We start from the raw sequence: 18,065 nt of genomic DNA, 5'->3' as shown, positions 1-18,065 counted from the left end.
TGAGAGGTTTCTGTTTTAAAACACCAGAACTCCCTGTGTCCTAGTGATTAGTTTCCCACACTGCCATGCAAGCTACCTGCGTTTGATTTCCATTCATGGTTTCTGACTCCTTTCGTGCATTCTTCCCTTATGGAGGAGTGACTGCCTCCATGTTGCTCAGCAGCGAATGACTGGATATATAGATGGGCTTCCTTCCAGTCCTCCGCTGGAGGGATGGTGCAGGACAGTAGGGAGGTGCTCAGAGGACACATCAAAGGAAAAATCAACTATATACCATCTGCCAGATCATCCCTTGCTCATTAAAAGGGCCATGGGAAGATATCACTAAATGGTTCTTCTTGTGGAGAAGCTGGTTCTTCTTTCCAAACTGTTTCTTGGTAGAATCAGCAGGAGCCCGGCTATCTATAACATTTAATGGCTGATTTGTGGTTTTAAATCCCCCCCCTCTCACACACACACTCCCCCGCTCTGCCCCCCCCCCCCACACACACACGTGCTCTCAAAATAAGATAATACTCATTGGTTTCAGAAAGCTTGAGAAACACACACACACACACACACACACACACCCCTTTTGTTTATGGATCTTCTACTTCCCAGCTTCCCTTTAAATTGGAAGCCATCTACCAGGGAGAAAGAGAGAGATGGAGGTGTGGTCTGAGCACAGGACTGGGAGACTGGTCTCTGGAATTCTAATCCCAGTTCTGGCGCTGTCACTTAGCCTCTTTGCCTCAGTTTCCCCATCTATAAAATGAGAATGCTAATGAACTACCTTACGAAAGCTTGGGGAGGGTTCAACAGTTAATACTTGTAGAGCACTTGGGGGAGGCAGAGTACTGTGCGGAGTATTATTATTAGGTATGTTTGTGAGCTCACCCGCTGGGTAGTACAAAAGTTCCTTTGTTACAGTATTTCATTCCATACACAAGCTGAAACCCGCCATGTTTTGCTGAGGGGAGAGAAGTACTGCAGAGGGCAAGCAGTCTCCTGTGAACACAGTGAGGCCAGACCATTATCTGGTGAGGGGAGATCAGATGAGACTGTGCAAAGTGCACGTCTCCACTTCAGGACAGGAAGCTCCTAATGGGACTATATCCTGATGGAAACAGCAAGGCAGCCTGGAAGGAGGAAGTGATCCTTTATAAAGGACGTTGCTCTAAGCAAAGGATTTTCATTTGAACATTCAGGCTCGGAGACCTGGGCCAAAGTTGGGGAACATGCATCTCTCCGTATCTTGGCAGACAATTTAATCTTTAGGAGCCCCTGAAAACTCCTTCCCGGAGTCTTAGCTTTGTCTTCTCTGACAGTTTCCATTCGGAGTGACAGCTAGGGAAAGTGGGTCAGATTGCAGTTAAAAACCTGCCACTGTCCCAGATACACGTGCAGCCGCTTTAACAAAATATCAGACCTCGAAAGAGAAGAATCCGGGGTATTTGTATTAATTCCTTTATCAAAACGTCATTCCTAGTAAGTTTTTCTCTGCATTATCGGTGGTCTGGTATTTTTTTCCCTGCCTGGTCTAGTCTTGTTTTCTAAGTCTGTTGCAGAACCAGCAGACAAGATCAGGTGAGATGGGAGAATATATTTAATTGGATCCTATTTTTAAAAATATGCAATTGCTGTAGGGGATGACTATTGTTTGGGTTGCAGTAGTACCCGGAGGCTAGGTCCCGTTGTGAAAGGCATGATAATAAGAATTCTTCTTTTAGCAACGTTGTGCTGGGGGACCGGGAGGGCTGTTGGAAGATGCTTTGCATGGCTGAAGGTGCATAGGTAAGAAGATCCAGAAGAAATGGGGTTTGGATATCCCTGTGCCCTTCCAGGTGAATTATCTGGCAACCCAGTGTCTGACATGGGTGGGTGTTGAGAATGCTCAGCTATGGACAGGCAGATGCTTTGTCTAAAAAGACCTCTAGATGATGCTAAATGAATCAGGATGAAATTCACCTCTGACCTACTTAAGCCCTACGGTGTGGGAGATGCAAGCACAGCAAGACCTTTGCAATTGCTGCGTCCTGCAAGCAGGACTCTGCGTTGGCAGTGCCTGGAACAGACAGGGAGTGCTCTTGAGTCAGATTTTCGCCTGGGGGGGCCCTCGCTGCACACTAAGGCCGATTCCGTGCCCTCGGAGCAGAAACTCCTGAGGAGAGAGGGTGTCCGCAGTGACCACGCTTCCAGCTGGAGGTGAATCCATTGTGCTGCACAGGGATCAGCGGGGGCCCAGAGGGTTCATGTCCACCCCCAGCTCTGTCTCTGGTGAATGCAACTCCAGTGTCTGATTTATTTATTTTTTTAAAAAAGCTGTAGCAATAAGAGCACAGGGCCTGGGTGGTGCGAAGCGGGCTGAGTGTGTGTTTGTAAAGGGTAAAGAGAGCCTCGGCTGGGTGGGACTAAAGCAGAGGGGAAGATCCTGACCGTACTGATTGATGAATAAGAACGCCTTGCGTGACATTAGGCTACACGGCTGTGGTGGTTGCGAAATGCATCTTGACACGTGTAGCCTCTTAGGAGCTTAGGGTGTTAGAGAGAGCTCTCTGGTGGTCCTGCTTATCTCAGTGCGCTCGGAGTAGGGTGACCAGACAGCAAATGTGAAAAATCGGGACAAGGGGTGGGGGTAATAGGAGCCTGTATAAGAAAAAGACCCAAAAATCAGGACTGTCCCTATAAAATCGGGACATCTGGTCACCCTAGCTCGGAGAGCTTCCTCTTGGAGAGCCCCGTGCATGTACGTGCATGCACCAGTGTCAGGAGAGCTGTCTGCACAAGCCCTACAAGGAATATGTAGCTACAGTGAGTGGCTGTTGTGAGCTGGCACCGGGGCAAGTCATTTCCCAACAGTGGGAGGGACTCAGGCTGCTGACATGTGGAGCTCTGCTTCTAAGGGGGGCGGAGGTGGCGGTGGACGAGAAGAGGAAGGGATGGGCCTGGAGCATTGCCATGCAGACAGCCTGTTTTCCAAGGGGCGGTCCCAGAGCCATGTGAGCGATGGGGGAGTGGATTACTGAGCGAGCATCAGCACGCGATTTCTGACTTCGGCAGCTAGGAGAGTGTCTAGTCACTGTTGCTAGGGGGCCGCTTTCCTTTTGGTAATTAAATGTGTGTAGCTAATTAAACCCAAGTAGCTGCGCTGCCTCACCTGGCGTCGCACTCTTCTGTTGCCTGGATTCTTCGCTCGCTCGCCGGAAACAAAATCCGAGTCGGGATTCTGGTGACGTACGAGATACGGGTTCAGAGACTGCGGAATGATTTTGGAAAGCTACGCGGCTCTGTGTTCTCCTTTCACTCCCCACGCCATGTGGCGAATCATGTGGGGATGTCTTTGGAGGGAGATTATGTGTGGAGAGCGGTAGCAGGTCTTGTGTTTGCACATGGGTTTATGAGGATTTTATTGGCAGGCTTTTTCCTTTTCATGTCTCCCTTGCTTACATTGCAAGGTGACAACTCCTACTCAGCTCACGTGGGAGCTGTTCCAGTGTAGGAATCTGAGAATAGGATCATGTGTCTTCCCCCAGTCTCCTCCGCTACTTCAGAAATCAGAACCCAGCTACCTTGTATTGTGTTGTAACATACCCGCCACAGCCCGATGAGGAGCCGCAGAATAATGGGCTTTAAAAGAACCCTATGGATTTTAAGCCATTGCAGCCTTGTATGGATTTAAACTAGGTCTCCTAAGATTAGAGATCAGAGCTGTAATACAGTCAAGAGCTCTGACCCCTATATTCCCCATTTAGAGTAGCCATAGAACAGCTGATTGGCCTGCCTTTTATTGTCCCAGTGTTTGCCATTGCTGCTATAAGATGTCAGCGATTTCCATTATATACCTCTGGGATTAGGGGGTATTCTAATTTGCCTGTTTAAAAAAAAATGAAAAAATTCTCCCCTTGGAGTGAAAATATTAACTTGTAAAAGATGATTTACACTGGACTAAATCCAGCTGTGGCATAAAGTGAGGGCAGTCCCATTTACATCCATTCCCCCCCTGATGCCAAAGCTGAATTTGGCCAATTAGTATAAATGAGTTGGTTCAGTTTTAGGATAGTTGCTTTGTTTGCTTTCGAGGGGAAAAAAGAGACCAGTAATTTCTGTGGTTCACTAATATAGTTTTGACTCCGCTTTTCTGTAAGAAGGAAGCAGGGGCCACCCCAGTTCGTTGTTTTTGTATCTAACAAATTAAGAGCCCCAACTTAATCTAGAGCGGGGGTCTCAAACACGCGGCCCGCGGAGCTCTTCCCTGCGGCCCGCCAAGCTCCCCGTGCGCCCCCCCCCGTGTTATTTTATGTGGCAGCTAAGCTCCCTGCTCGCTGCTCCCCAATGTTTGGAGCCGGGTCTCTCCCCCGGCCCCACCTGCCACCCCCACGCGTCTCCCCCGAGTGTCCCCCGAGCTCACTTGCTGCCCCCTCACTGCCCAGAGCCTGCAGCTCTGCAGGCTTCCGGCATTACCCTGCTGCCCCAGGGTCCTAGTGCCCCCCTCCACTATGCCCAGGTCAGGCTGCCCTTCCCCTTCCCTTCTGCCCTAGTTCTGAGCCTCTCCAATGCCCCAAACCCCTCATCCCCAGCCCCACAGCCCTCACCCCTGCATCCCCTCCTATCCCCAAACTCTATCCCAGAGCCTGCACCCCCCCACCTCCTGCCCCAGCCCGGAGCCTGCACCCAGCACCCAAACTCCATCCTAGAGCCTGCACCCCAGACCCCCTCCCCCACCCAAACTCCCTCCCAGAGCCTTAGGCAGGTAGGGGTGGAGTTTGGGGGAGGGCAGGTTCTGGGCACCACCAAAATTTCTACAAACCTGCCACCCCTGGAAGAGGCAGAGCAGGGGTGGAGTGGTGGTGCTCCCAGTGCAGTGGGGGGGCTTTAACAGGAGTACATCTAACTAAGTGCGTGTTTTGTCCCTTGAGTGAGGTGCATTATTGTTGGTGGCGCTTAGCACTTTCCAGGAGGGAGGGGAGAGGAGCAGGGATCCGTGGGTTCACGGGAGGAGGTGGAGAAGAGACGGGGCAGGGGCGGGGCCTCATGGAAGGGGTGGAGTGGGGGCGGGGCCGGGGACAGCGAGGGGGCGTGTCAGTGATGCGGCCCTGGGGCCAATGCACTAGTCCTCATGTGGCCCTCGTGGTCATTTGAGTTTGAGACCCCTGATCTAGAGTCAAGCAAGCACTGAGGGTTTCCCAAATAAGTCTTGAGTCAGTTGACTTCCGGGATTGTTAAAGTGCATGGAGCTGTATCCCGTAGGGAGACTCACTGGTGGAACTGGGGTCTCGGTGCCTGTATTCTGAAGATCATGGGGCTGATCCTGCACGAGGAAGATCAGTGGAAGTTTTGTCTTAGACTTCAGTCAGTTCTGGATTTGAGTGGGGAGAAACAGCCACGATGGGCTATGTGAAAATCTCTTTGGGTAACATTTTCAAAAGCCCCCGTGCGACTTAGACTTCTAAGTTCCTGTCTCTTTTGAAAGTGGGATTTCTGCTCCCGGGGCCTTGAAAATGAGACTTGGGCACTTTTGCAGATTTTACTCATTACCTCTCTTTCGGGCTCATAATTGAAGCCCAAGGGGCTTAAGGCCTCTCCTTATTCACAGCCAGCACTGACGTGGAATGCAGTTGTAATTAGACATGTAGAGCTGAAAGGGTCTGTACCCCATTAGGGTCTGTACCCCTGTGCCTCACTGCTGGCTTAAGGCTTCAGAAAATGGAAACATCTGTCAAGATCAGCTATTGTTCTTTCTTTCTTTCTTTCTTTCTTTCTTTCTAAATTGGTCACTATCTGATGCATTGACTTTACATGTATAGTCCACTGTAATAAAACTAGGTTCCATAGTGGTGTTTTGTTTGCTATGCCTTTGTGTACTAGGAAAACTTCATTGACACCGCATCTTTTTCCTTCTCTGGTGATCAATATATTGAAGGGTTTCAATACTCTGTTAGTGGGTGCTAGCAGAAAAGGACAGCATATGTTTTCTTTCTTACTTGACTTCAGTTTTTCCCTGTGATGCAAGGTATTGCTGGCTTTTATCCATCCCTCCTCTATTAGTACCTCTTTTTGAGGCTGCGTTGCTCTTCAGAATGCCCATGTCACCCTCCGAATAGGAAACGCAATCTGTCATCCTGTTTGGAGATATTTTGATACATTAATGTTTTAGGGCCTGGTATAAAGCTGGAACAAGTGAGCTCGACGGATGTGTTGGGATGGGAAGAGTTTACTTGCCCTTCCCAAGCCACAGAGCATCCGTGGAGCTGTTTCACTATGACAACCCTGTCCGCGGCCCTTTCCCAGATTTTGAGCAGCAGATCACTGTAGTTACAGATTCATTGGCCACATCCCTTCAGTGGTCAAACTACAGATCTCAGGCCGCCTCCGGCACAGCGGTGCAAAGAGAGCCGTGCCCATTCCACCTCCTTTGCACCCATTCCGGAGCCCTGCTTCTTAATTTGATCAGGAATCTAGGAGAGGTGAACTGAGGCTGAAGTCAGGAACCGAGAGTAACTCCTATTGCGCTGCAGGCAGGTTACAGCACAGAAGAAGCAAGGGACGCCCTCAGACTGGGATAGAGGAGGGGAGTGGAAGGAGTATTTAAGCTCATGCTGCTGCTTTGGCGGAACGCCCCTGCTAGGGCTCTGAACTGCCTCTTTTGCTGCTTCATCAGCTTATGTTTCCTACATTTTGTATGTGCTCTGCATCCGTGATTCATTTGCCGATGTCCTTAAGAGAGCCTCTTTCCATGTCAGCGTTTGCCACGCACGTACAGTCAGAGTGTTCTGGCAGGGAGCTTAGGAAGTCAGCGGGGTGGAAGCACGGTGCTGGGAAGGGTCTGACTTTCACATTCCACAGGAATCAGATTCGTTTCTTGAGTCTTAATTTCTGAGTTTTGTTCGGGGCAGGGGGGCGGGGGTGGCGGAATGTAGAGTGAAGTGTCTGGTTTGTTTGAAAGAAAACCATTTAATGAACTGAGACTCGCTCAAGAGTCCGGGTTATTTTTGCATAGAGCTAAAGTGGTTTTATGGGAGAAAACATGTATACGATTATTTTTCTTCTTGTTTCCATTTATAATCATTCCTCCTCCTCCCTTCCCGCCACAGGCTACAACCCTCACAGATCAAATCTGAGATTTAGATAATGGAGAATGCAAACTACTCCGAGTTTTCAGCAGTGATTGTGCCTTGCATTCTAATGGGTCCCAAACTGTGCACATGGAGAATTCACTTAAATGCAGCCATGTCTGGGAGACAGAGCTGCACTCAGATGGGTAAAAAAGCCATAGAGCTCTTCAGGGAGGGGAAAATGTGGATGCGGGGCAAACCCTTTCTCTTATGAAAAGTGGAGTGGGATCTTTAGTATTCATTGAGACCAGATGTGATCTTGATTTTTTTAAGGCCTCATCTGAAAGACCCTATATGGGGTATGCTCCATGGAATATGAAATCTCTGCCTTGGAAGGATTGAGTTTATCCTGCTGCGATTTGGATCTGTCGTTTCTGGGAGTCTAGGTATTTGAAAACTGAGAGCAGAATTTGAACCACTGTGTCCTTGAAGCAAAGACCTTCCATATGAGACCCCTGACCGGGCAGGTCGAAGTGTCTGTCTGACCCATATATTCCAGTGTCTCTTCTATAATCTCCTCTCTCACCTTGCTGCTGTCATCTCTTCTGTTGATCCATCCAAAGCAGAACATGGACCAGAGAAAGATGGAGTTCCAGCGGGTGTGACTTACACAGCAGAGTCTAATGACTTGACAAATCAGTGCTCTGGCTGTAAATCATTTCACTGTAGAATGCTTAGGACATGATCCTGAGAGGCGCTGAGCACTCAAAGCTCCCACTGGAGTTAAAGGGAGTTGTAGGTGCTCAGCACTTCTCTGGATCAGGCCACTAGAGAGCCCATTTTCCAACCATTAAACAGGGATGAGTTTCAGGAGGCCTGTTCTGTTTCCTAGTTGATTTGGATCACCTGCTACTAGAATCAGCCACTAAGGACTTTTCTCCATCTCTCATGCACATTGCAGAGTTTGCCAGGTGGATTATGGGATGTTTTCACATTGCTCTGAAGCATTCAGCAGGACCCACTGCCAGAGACATGGTGCTGACCTTGGCAGACTATAAATTCACTCTAATGTGGCAAATCTTACATTTCAAAGAGCACGGCTTCATGAGCTTTGCAGCCAACTGTTACTGTTTGTCAAGGAGGGGAGGAAGCAGTATTGAGACGTTTCTTGCACAATAAATTGTTGTGTTGTGTGCTTCTCCTTATTACGTCACCTGGCCCAGTGCCACCTATTCTAGATGGCAATTAACACGATTCCCACAAGTTTTGGTTGACAAATCCAGTACGTTTTGTGATCTAACTGTATACAGAAACAAAAGCATCAGCAAACAAATGGTAGGTGAGATTATTATAATGTGGGCCACAATTTGCCTTGGCTACTTCAACATAGATTATGCTGCTCTGTTACTTGGTGCTGTGGTCCTACAGTAAGGGACCGATCTTGCAAAGTCATGAATGGTCAATGCATCTCATGACTGGGCCGTACATTTTCAGCAGGACATCGCACTTTGAGGTGGGTATGTAAAGGCTAAACGGATCATAGCTCCGTATAGATATCAAGTTCTGGGTAAAGATTTTCAACAGTGACTAGTTGTTGTTGGGTTTATTTGTGCGTTTGTTTTTGGTGCCCAACATCAGCTTAGAAGGGGGAAGCTCAGCACTTTCTGAGAATCAGGCCCCTTGAAGGCATCTTAGATTGAGCACCCAAAACCTGAAGGACATGAAATCGCTAGTCACTTTTGAAGATTTCAGTGATAATAAGGTACGCTGCAGAAATACATTCTGCTTAAACAGAAGCAGAAAGAAAGTCAGTGGAAGGATCTCTCTCCCTCCCCCTCCTTCCCTCCCTTTTTTTAGGTAAAATCCTCTTGTTGAGGTATTTTTGTTTGTTTGTTTGTTGTTCTTGGATTTTTTGGCCTGATGGGTTGATAAGCTTGCTTGTTACAAGTCTTATGGGGGTGTTTTGGTTTGGTTTTTATGGAGGGGGCATGTTGGTAGCTGGGGATGTTAGTGATGGGGCGTTATCCTTGCTGTGGTGGAAAAGCTTTTTCGAAGAGGAAGGTTTTGCAGCTTTTTCTAAAGACGGTTCGACTCTGGAGTCTCCTGTGTCCTTTGGAAGTTCGTTCCATGGCTGGCTCCCTTCAACCGAGAATGCTTTGCCCCCATGTCTCAGACACTGCGTCATGGATTTTGTGATCTAGAGAACCACAACTGCCTTGACAGTTCAGAGATCAAAATTAGGCCTTTAATGTAGCTGGGGCTTATTCCTAGCCTAGTATTTTGCAATTTGAGGGGAGATAGGCCACAGTTGCCGCTGTTTATTTTGATGTAAGGCTATTAAGACTTTCCAAAGGAGAAATGATTAAACCACACACACCCCTTATTTACGCAGACCAGTGGCTATACTGGGCTAAATTCAGACCTAATGCAAGCAGGTGCAGTTCTACTGGTGTCTATGGCGTTGCTTAGGGTTACTTATATACTTAGAGTTTACTTATATCTGATTTGATTTTGGCCCATTAATTGTTTCATTTTTGGTGCTGTGCTCAGACACTGGGATCAGCGCTATTCCTATTATGGGGGAGATTCCATGGGATCGACCAAGTAGAGCGTTCTGTTTTTTATGGTTGTCACCAGCCCTCTCCCTTACTGTGAGGATTTAGAAGGTGTAGCCTTGACTGGAAACCAGTGATAAAGTGGAGACAACTGGTAGAAACTAGGAATGAGCAACAGGGGTTGGATCACTTGATGATTGCCTGTTCTGTTCATTCCCTCTGGGGCACCTGGCATTGGCCACTGTCGGAAGACAGGATACTGGGCTAGATGGACCTTTGGTCTGACCCACGATGTTCGTTCTTATGTTCTACAGGCAAAGGCAATTGGCGTGTCCTGGTTACAGTGGGTCACATTTTTATTTGTATTTCTTCCATTGCTTTCTTCATCCTGTCCTTAGACTTTAAAGAGAAAGGAGAAGGAATATGAACATGAGATGGAGCGGCTGGCAAGGGAGAAGATCGCTACCCAGCAGCGACTGGCCGAACTGAAGAACGAGTTGAGCCAGTGGATGGACATCCTGGAAATTGACAGGATTATTCGACAGACAGTTCAGCCAGAGGATGACCAGGCATCTACCTCGACTGCATCAGGTACCGTTAGCTTCTCTGTTATTACTGTGGTATTGCCTGGTGCTAGTTTGACCTTGAAACCATGTAAAACAACCTGAGTTTCCTCTCAGTTTCATCCAAGACCTATGAATATGGTGCTAAGCGATGGAATCTCCTTTCAGGGTCATTAAGACTTTTGACTAAACCAGCCCATGTTTTGGTTTTGGACCAGAACGTGGAAGTGGACACGTTTCAGCTGGTGAAAAGATCCATTTTAGCCTGGTCCACACTAGCTGAAATATTCTTCCCAGCACAGTTTAACACTATTAGCCAAATGGCTTTCACAGCCAGGTAGTTGCATCCACACTGCCTTTCTAAGGACCATTGTTGCATCCGACCAAGTGAACAATGTTTCCAAATGCTGCTGGAGGATTCAAGTATGGTTGTGCGACAATGCTTACGTGTTACAGAATAGTGTGTGTTTGCAAACCCTGCTATCCAGTTTTAAATTGTGCTAAGTGCACTAGGTATTTCAGGCCTCTCCTGGCGGAATCTGGAGATGGATTGAATGGGATTTTTTCATGCCCATTAACAGGTGGGTAATCATCAAAAGTTGAGCTGTAATAATACATCCAATTCTGAAATCAGGCTTCAAGCAGAGTGGCCTGGTGATACGAACACAGAATTGGGAACCAGATGACCTGAGTTCTAGTCACACCAGTTTGGCCCAGTTTTTTGTCCTCCATTTTTGGGTGCCCAGGTTCACAGCCCAATGCTTGATTATCAGAGTGCGGAGCGCTGGAAGCTCTTGCCGACTTCCTCTGGAGCTGTGGGTGCTTGGCACTTCTGGAAATCAGGCACAAAGTTTCTTGGGTTCGGCATCCGAAATCAGAGACCACTTTTGTAAAAGTTGTCCTTAGCCTCTCACATGGGGGGAGATCATTCTTATTCACCTCCATAAAGCACAGTGATGGTCTTGCAGGAGAAGTTCTATGTACGTACAAAGTGTTATTATTTGCAAGTGCTGTTTTGCGCACTAAAAAATCTGCATGTTGGACCTCCTACATTGTAAGACTTAGCTCCCCACATTCAAAACCCAGTTGTAATCTAATGCCAACGCGCATTCCTGCTTGTCAGAACTGAGCGAATATAAAGCAACAGGTGTATTTGCACTGAAATCTCAGAGGTTTTTCTGCCATGTAGAGAAGAGCCTTTAGAAGGGCACTGAATGGAGGAGGAAGTCACCAGTGCATTTGAACAGTTTAATGAGCCGTAACGTTTGAAAAGGACCCATGATGAAAAGTAAACGGTTGTTAATGGAGGCAAAACCTTTTCACACACATCTGCCCTGTAACGAGTTTATCAGTAAGATAGGAGGGGCCATGCTTTTGGCTTGACTTGTGATTTGCCATATGAAGAATAGACAGTTCAAGGACATGCTTTGGCCGAGGTTAGCACTCTGTAACCATTTGTATCAATTCCTTCAAACAGTAATGGAATCCGCCTGTGAAACTACCGGCAGTTGATACAGCAGCAGCCGGAAAGGGAAAACCTGAGTTTAGCAGTTCGGTCCAGGTTCTTGTACTATGCCCATCCCCATGGTGTCTGAGCACCAACAGACTCAGAATTTAGGCTGATGGAAATGTGGAATGATGTCAGCCCTCTCTTGAGTTGCCATCTGCACAGAAGGATCTCTTAAAGGGTTGGGAAGAGGGAAAGGTCTTCCCTTGTTCTCCCAAGCCACCGGGTCTTTCAAGATATGTAATTGCCACTGCATTGCTGGCTTTAGAACGAGCAATGCAAAGTACCACACTCAAGGTCCCGGTCTCACTGGGGTCCCCACAGTCCTGCACTGACTCAGCAGTTCACTGGCTGGACCAATCTCCCTTTTCCGTAGCCAGAGGGTAAGGAAACTAGCTGCTATATTTCCCCATCTCAGCTTCCTTCCTGATCTGAGAGCAGAAAGAGAGGTGCAAATGGATGAAATGACTTGGCGGAAAGTAAAAAGAAGAGTCCCAATGAGCAAGGTCTCTCTACGACAAGAAAACTCCCCGGGTGTGCAGACTTCCATCTGTTTCCCATGCAGCCTATTTTTATAACCTCCCCTGTGCACCTGTGAAGCTGAGACAGAATTCACCCCTTGTAAAGGGAGGACTGAGGACTGTCCCTGCCGCCATCACAGGAGGCAACTCTCACTGTCTGATTTCTCTCCCCCTGCCTGGCATCTTCAGGGCGCCACACTCAATTGGGGTGTCTCACTTTCTAAGGCGGGCTTTGCCCTGCTGTGAGAATCCCCCTCTTGGCAATCTACTGGGAGTGGGAGTGGGGAGAAGTTGGCTGCAAGTTTGAACCTGAGTGTGGTTGGGCTTCCTTCATGCTATAGAGTGATCACTCTGTCCTACAGTTATAATCGGTTCCTCCCTTTGTGCCCCGGAGATGAGGCTGGATAGTCAGGCTCATCCTCTGCTGTTCTGTTTACCCCACTTTCTTCCTTTCATTTTTTCCAGAGGGCGAAGACAACATTGACGAAGACATGGAAGACGACAGGCCCGTGAACTCATTACCAAAACTAACCCAGCGCCAGCACCCCGAGCTACTGAAGGCTGTCCCTCCGAATGCTGCTTCCCACCACCCGGCAGTCTTGCCTCAGCACCTGCCTCTGCATCAGAAACAAACCCCACCCCACGCGCCGCCGCCCCTCCAGACCCAGGCACTGGTCCAGCCGCAGGCGATCGTCCCCGCACAGACTCACATCGTGGCGGCTTCGACGGTGCAATCGACTGTAATCGCCCACACCGCCACCACCCATGCGTCGGTCATCCAGACTGTCAATCACGTGATTCAGGGTCCACAGACCAAGCACATCGCTCACATAGCACCTTCCACGTCCAGCCCCGTGCAACTCACCACTGCTGCTCAGCCTATCGGCCACATCACTGTGCACCCGGCAACCATAAATCACATGACCCACCTCGGCCAGCAGTTACCCATTTATCCTCAGCCTGTGGCCGTCAGCCAACCGGTTGTGAGTCACATCGCTCACACGATTTCTCACCAGCAAGTGAATGGAACCACAAACCTAGGCCAGCAAGCGGTGATGGCCAAACCTGCTGTAGGAACCCAAGTTGTCCACCATCAACAGTTAGTTGGGCAAACAGTGCTAAACCCGGTAACTATGGTCACCATGCCATCATTCCCTGTGAGCACGCTGAAGCTGGCCTAGAACAGGAAGCCCACTGGCAAAGTCTTTGGCAGGCCACCTTTCCTGAAACTCCATACATTCCAACCACGTCCGATTCCAAGGGAGAACAGTGCAGGAACTCTGTGAACAGGGGAAGAGTGACACACCTAAGGTTGGGACTGCCAAGTCCATCCTTAATCTTTTAATAACCAACCTGGAAGTGGTAATGAGAAACGGGGGGCTTCTCGGCACTTGAATTTCGCTAATCAGAGAAAACTTTAATGACAGTTGTTCATAGTGATTTTTTTTCCTTTTACGTGTAATCAGTGAAATATGAATATGATGTTCTTAAGACTTTAATTTTTCCCTTTCATGTGTTGCTTCTTTGTAGAGTAAAAAAGGCTGATCTCTTTATTGAGACATTGCGTAGAATGGGAAAAAAATCATAGAGGTCTATATTTATATGTATATGTATCTGCCCAAAGCTACATATATATAAATAAATATAACAGCGGAGAAGGCCTTTGGCAAGGTTGATTGTTTGCAGGATTAATAGACAACTTAAATGTTAATTTTGGAGGAAGAAAGCAGAGTGTCCTCTTTAAAAAAAGAAACTTTAAAGACAGATGGTTTAGTGGACCAGGGTACAAATATTTGATGACAAATTAAAAAATAACATGTTAAAGGTATTTCCCTTCACTATATTACATTTCAGTAAACCATCTGAAATCACTGTGACTTGTTATGGCATTTAAAGGAAATTCTCTGTCCTGTTTAATAAAAGGAAAAAGAATACACAACCGGACTTCATTTGTTGGAATTTCATAAATGGCTCAATTTTTACAGCTTTGTCAAAAGAAAATTTCATATTTGTTATTTTCATGGTTTAAAAATATGTTTTGTTTTGGGGTTGTTGTTGTTTTTCTAACGCAATAATTGATTTCGCAGAACTCTCTGTGCACATCTCTATCAATTTCAAGATTCCTCACCCCAGTCCCATTCCCTAAAAGGGTTTTGACAGAGGCAGTTATTTAGAACTAGTGGCTTTGCAATATATTTCGCCAGTTGGGTGGAATGGAACCTGGGACGAGAAAGCTGCCAAAAATGAGGTTGATTTGTGGAGTTTTTTTCCTGAACGTGACCACATTTTAGTGCAGGATAGTGAACGGATTAGAAAATGGATAAATATGCATGTGAAATGCTCCCAGGGGCAAGAGCTTTTAAAAAAAAATCAAATGAAATGGAATTTAATTTTGTATAAGATAACAGTGTATTCCAGTAAATCAGAATATAGAACCTGACAGTGTGTCTTACAAAATACAGTGAAATCTGATTAAAGAGCAACCCCCTTCTTATCTAAAGTGACTACTTTAAAGTATCCCAAGGTTTCTGGTACAATTTTGTTCCATCTTTTGTGGTGGCGGAACCAGATCCCACTGAAGTCAGTGGCAAAATTCCTATTGACTTCAGGGAGACACAGATTTTCTACAGGTACTTGCCATTCTCTTCAGTGATTGCTTAAGACATGTTTAATTATCCATTGTTTGAATCTTCTGTTCCTTGTCCCACTTCCCATGTCGTACTATTGCTAATGTTCTCCTTTTTCTTCTTTTTTGATCTGTAATCCTGATGCAGGCAAAACTCCCGCTGCACCGAGGGGAAGTTTTGCACGTGTCAGGACCAGGGGATGGTGGTCCCTATGCCAACAACTGTCCTTTCTTATCATGTTACTGTCTGGAAATGGCTAGTAGTGGGAGTAAAGGTGCAATTAACTCAACCTCCTTTGGAAGTGACACCAACCCAGACCAGGATGTAAGGTGTGTGTTGACTAGTCAAGTGATCGGATACCTTCACCACCCTAGCCACTTAACGTGCAAATTTATTTCCGAGTTGAGATCTTTTTGACCGTAGTTGTGCAAAACTCCCATTCACTTCAATGGGATTTTCACCAGCGTAAGGACTGCAGGATTTGACTCTCTGGCATCATCAGAGTCAGATCGTTACTCTAGGGTTGTTTAAGTTTAACTTGAGAATCTACCCCTGCACCACACTACAATTGGAACTGTTAGAAGGCGTGGTTGCTGCTAGCAGAGATCTAACACAGTTTCCCTTGCCCGTGTAGACAAGGATATTTCTCCTAAGAATTGTAATAGGCTCGTGTTTATAAAACCTTGCATGAAGTGAGGAGCACAGTTGTTAGGGGAAATAATCCCTGTTCACAATGGCATTAGCATGTAGCCTGTCAGTTACAAAGCAGTCAGATCTTAAAGTGAATTAGGCCCTATCCCCAAACCACCTTTATACAAATTTATTCCTAGTCACGACTAATGTACTGTTAACATTGTGGAGGTAACAGAATTGCTCCTTTATGCATTCAGATGCTTTCTCAGTAAGGTTGTATTTCTTGTGTGAGTTGGAGCCTTTGATGGACCTCAGCGGAGATCTAGAGTTAGCCAGCAGGACAGCGACTTTTCATGAGAGAGCCTCAAAAGCCTGGAATATGTGTGGCAGGGTTGCCTGCCTGTTAGGAATAACTGTGTGGCTTTGTCTCTTGAACCTATTGAGGGGCAAAGGGGGAATAGAGCTCCCACCTGCCCTTTGCACAGGTCCAAGTGGTGGATCTCTAAAGGATAACAAAAGCAAACCAGGGAAGTCCCAATTCTTGCCGACGAAGGCTACGTTTTTCAAAAGACAAGAGGCTCCGATCCAAGGACTAGAGCTCATTTGCACATGGTTACTGCGATGACACATACAAATTGCCAGCTAGGACAAATGTGGCCAGTGAGTCCTTTGAGCAGGGTTGAGGGCACCCCGGACCCCACAGGATTGGACCCACAATTATCAATATTTGCAGGAAATTACAGTAATGGCATATGCAACTTTGAGTGCTCTTGCACACATATTTTTGCATGTGGATCTGCTGTCTCTGTGTTGGAAAATATGGCCCAGGGGGTGCGCCTGAGAGCCTTTCGTAAAACACCCTGGATAACTAACAGTGAAATAGACACACAGTTACTCCTAAAAACACCGACCCTCCAACACGGAGTTTTCTCTAGTGAAAAGTTGAGGTGAAAAGGAAGTGCTGCTTTTATTTTATACAGGGGAGTACATTTTCTTGTGGGTTCTTTAATGGCTTTTATTGCATGGGCGTGTCATCTTGCCGGCCTTCGAATCTTCTTCTCCTTCTGTCTGTAGATTAAAATGTGGTGGTGACTGTAGGAGTGATGATGGGTAACACCCCCGTTTCACTTCCTGTAATTTAGTTCTGACGGACGTCCCCTTAAATGATGTTAACTAGCCCCATTACAAGTAAGGCTCCTCTCATCTGGCCAGACCTGAGCCAGTCAACTAGTCTGGGGCTATGTCTATGTTAGCAGCACTTTTGTCGGCAAAACTTTTGTTGGTTAAGGGTGCGAAAAAAACACCCCAACTGACATAAGTTTCACTGACAAAAGCGCTGGTGTGGACAGTGGGTACAACTGTACTGTTGTAAGATCTGTAGTGTAGATCTAACCTGGACGTCCTGGACCAACTCATTCACGTTCTCCGTGACAATCCGAAATATCTTCTTTGTTGGGTTTTGTTTTTTTCCAAATCAACAATTTTCTTTCTGTCCTAGGGTGGGAATCCCAACCCCGACTCCTCTGCCATCAACTCTGCCATTCCCATTGAAAAACTTCAGAGTCACTCAAATGCTTCTTAGAAATCAAGTTCAGTACTGTATCACAAGGGGCACTTTAGAAATGTCTCTCCTCCTCTGAGATGTGTGTTTTCCCTATGGAGAAAGCTATATATAAATAAATATATATCTATATATCTATATCTGTACACTTTGGGCTTCAGAAGATCAATATGTCCCAAATTAAATAAACAAATAAATATGAAGTTTACAAGAAATCTCTTCTGTTGTTGAATAATATTAGTTACTGGTAATCCTACCACAGAGAAGGCAGTAAAAAATGGGTTTCCTGGGCAGACGGCTGCTGTCATTTAAGACCTGATTCAAAGCCCATGGAAGTCAGGGGAAAGGTTTTCATTGACTTCAGTGGTCTTTGGATCAAGCACTTGAACTGCAGTGTTTCCTGACACTGCAGCCTTTATACAAGCCATAGTGCATGTACAACATTATGTGCAGTGTAGGATGCACTCCAAGATAGGGTACTGAGAACAAGCAATCAGAAGGTCAGTCAGTTTCAGTCTCTTGTTTCAAGTTAATTTCTAAAACTAACCTGCTGTATAGGCAACATCTAAATGCCGTCCAGCAGGAATAAAAACAAACTAGCTTTAAAAAATCACATGTGCTCAAAAAAAAAACAAAAAAAAATCCCATCTTGCAGCTGACATATTAAATATGGGGTATGATCCTCACCTCACATAGATGTAAATCCAGAGCGGAGCTCAACCAGTCTGAGATTAGAATCTGGTCCCATTTTCCAGCCTTGTGCACCTTGTGTAATCCCTTATACTTTTGTGAAGTGGGTGTAAAGTGTTCCCATTCTGGTTTGGGAGTGGTCTACACCCACTCTGCATTAACATTGCGCAGGGCTGAATGACGACACACAGAGCAAAACATTGGAGAATCAGGCCCACTGGTGCCTGGTGTACCGTGATTCATGATAGCAAACACACACACAGAGTACCCTGTTCTTAAAGGCATTGCTGTTGTCCAAGCTGGTGTTTGCTAGGCCCTGATTTCTCCCTTTCATAACCTAGAAATTGCTGGGGCTTTTAAAAACAGACCAAAGCTGC

At 46.6% G+C, this 18,065-nt stretch overlaps 1 protein-coding gene across 2 annotated transcripts in view; it reads left to right on the top strand.

Moving 5' to 3' along the window:
* The window catches only part of MNT (MAX network transcriptional repressor), a 68,083-nt gene extending 53,957 nt beyond the window's left edge, over positions 1-14,126 (top strand). For both annotated transcript variants that reach the window (XM_054008605.1, XM_054008604.1), the window contains 2 exons: positions 9,985-10,177; positions 12,643-14,126. In XM_054008605.1, coding sequence (XP_053864580.1) covers positions 9,985-10,177; positions 12,643-13,358 — 909 coding nt within the window. In that variant the 3' untranslated portion in view covers positions 13,359-14,126. The remainder of the gene's footprint in view (positions 1-9,984; positions 10,178-12,642) is intronic.
* The last annotated feature ends 3,939 nt before the right edge of the window (positions 14,127-18,065 follow it).

Source organism: Malaclemys terrapin, chromosome 18, assembly GCF_027887155.1.
Source record: "Malaclemys terrapin pileata isolate rMalTer1 chromosome 18, rMalTer1.hap1, whole genome shotgun sequence".
NCBI classification, from domain to species: Eukaryota; Metazoa; Chordata; order Testudines; family Emydidae; genus Malaclemys; species Malaclemys terrapin.
This window is presented reverse-complemented; position numbering and strand designations above follow the sequence as displayed.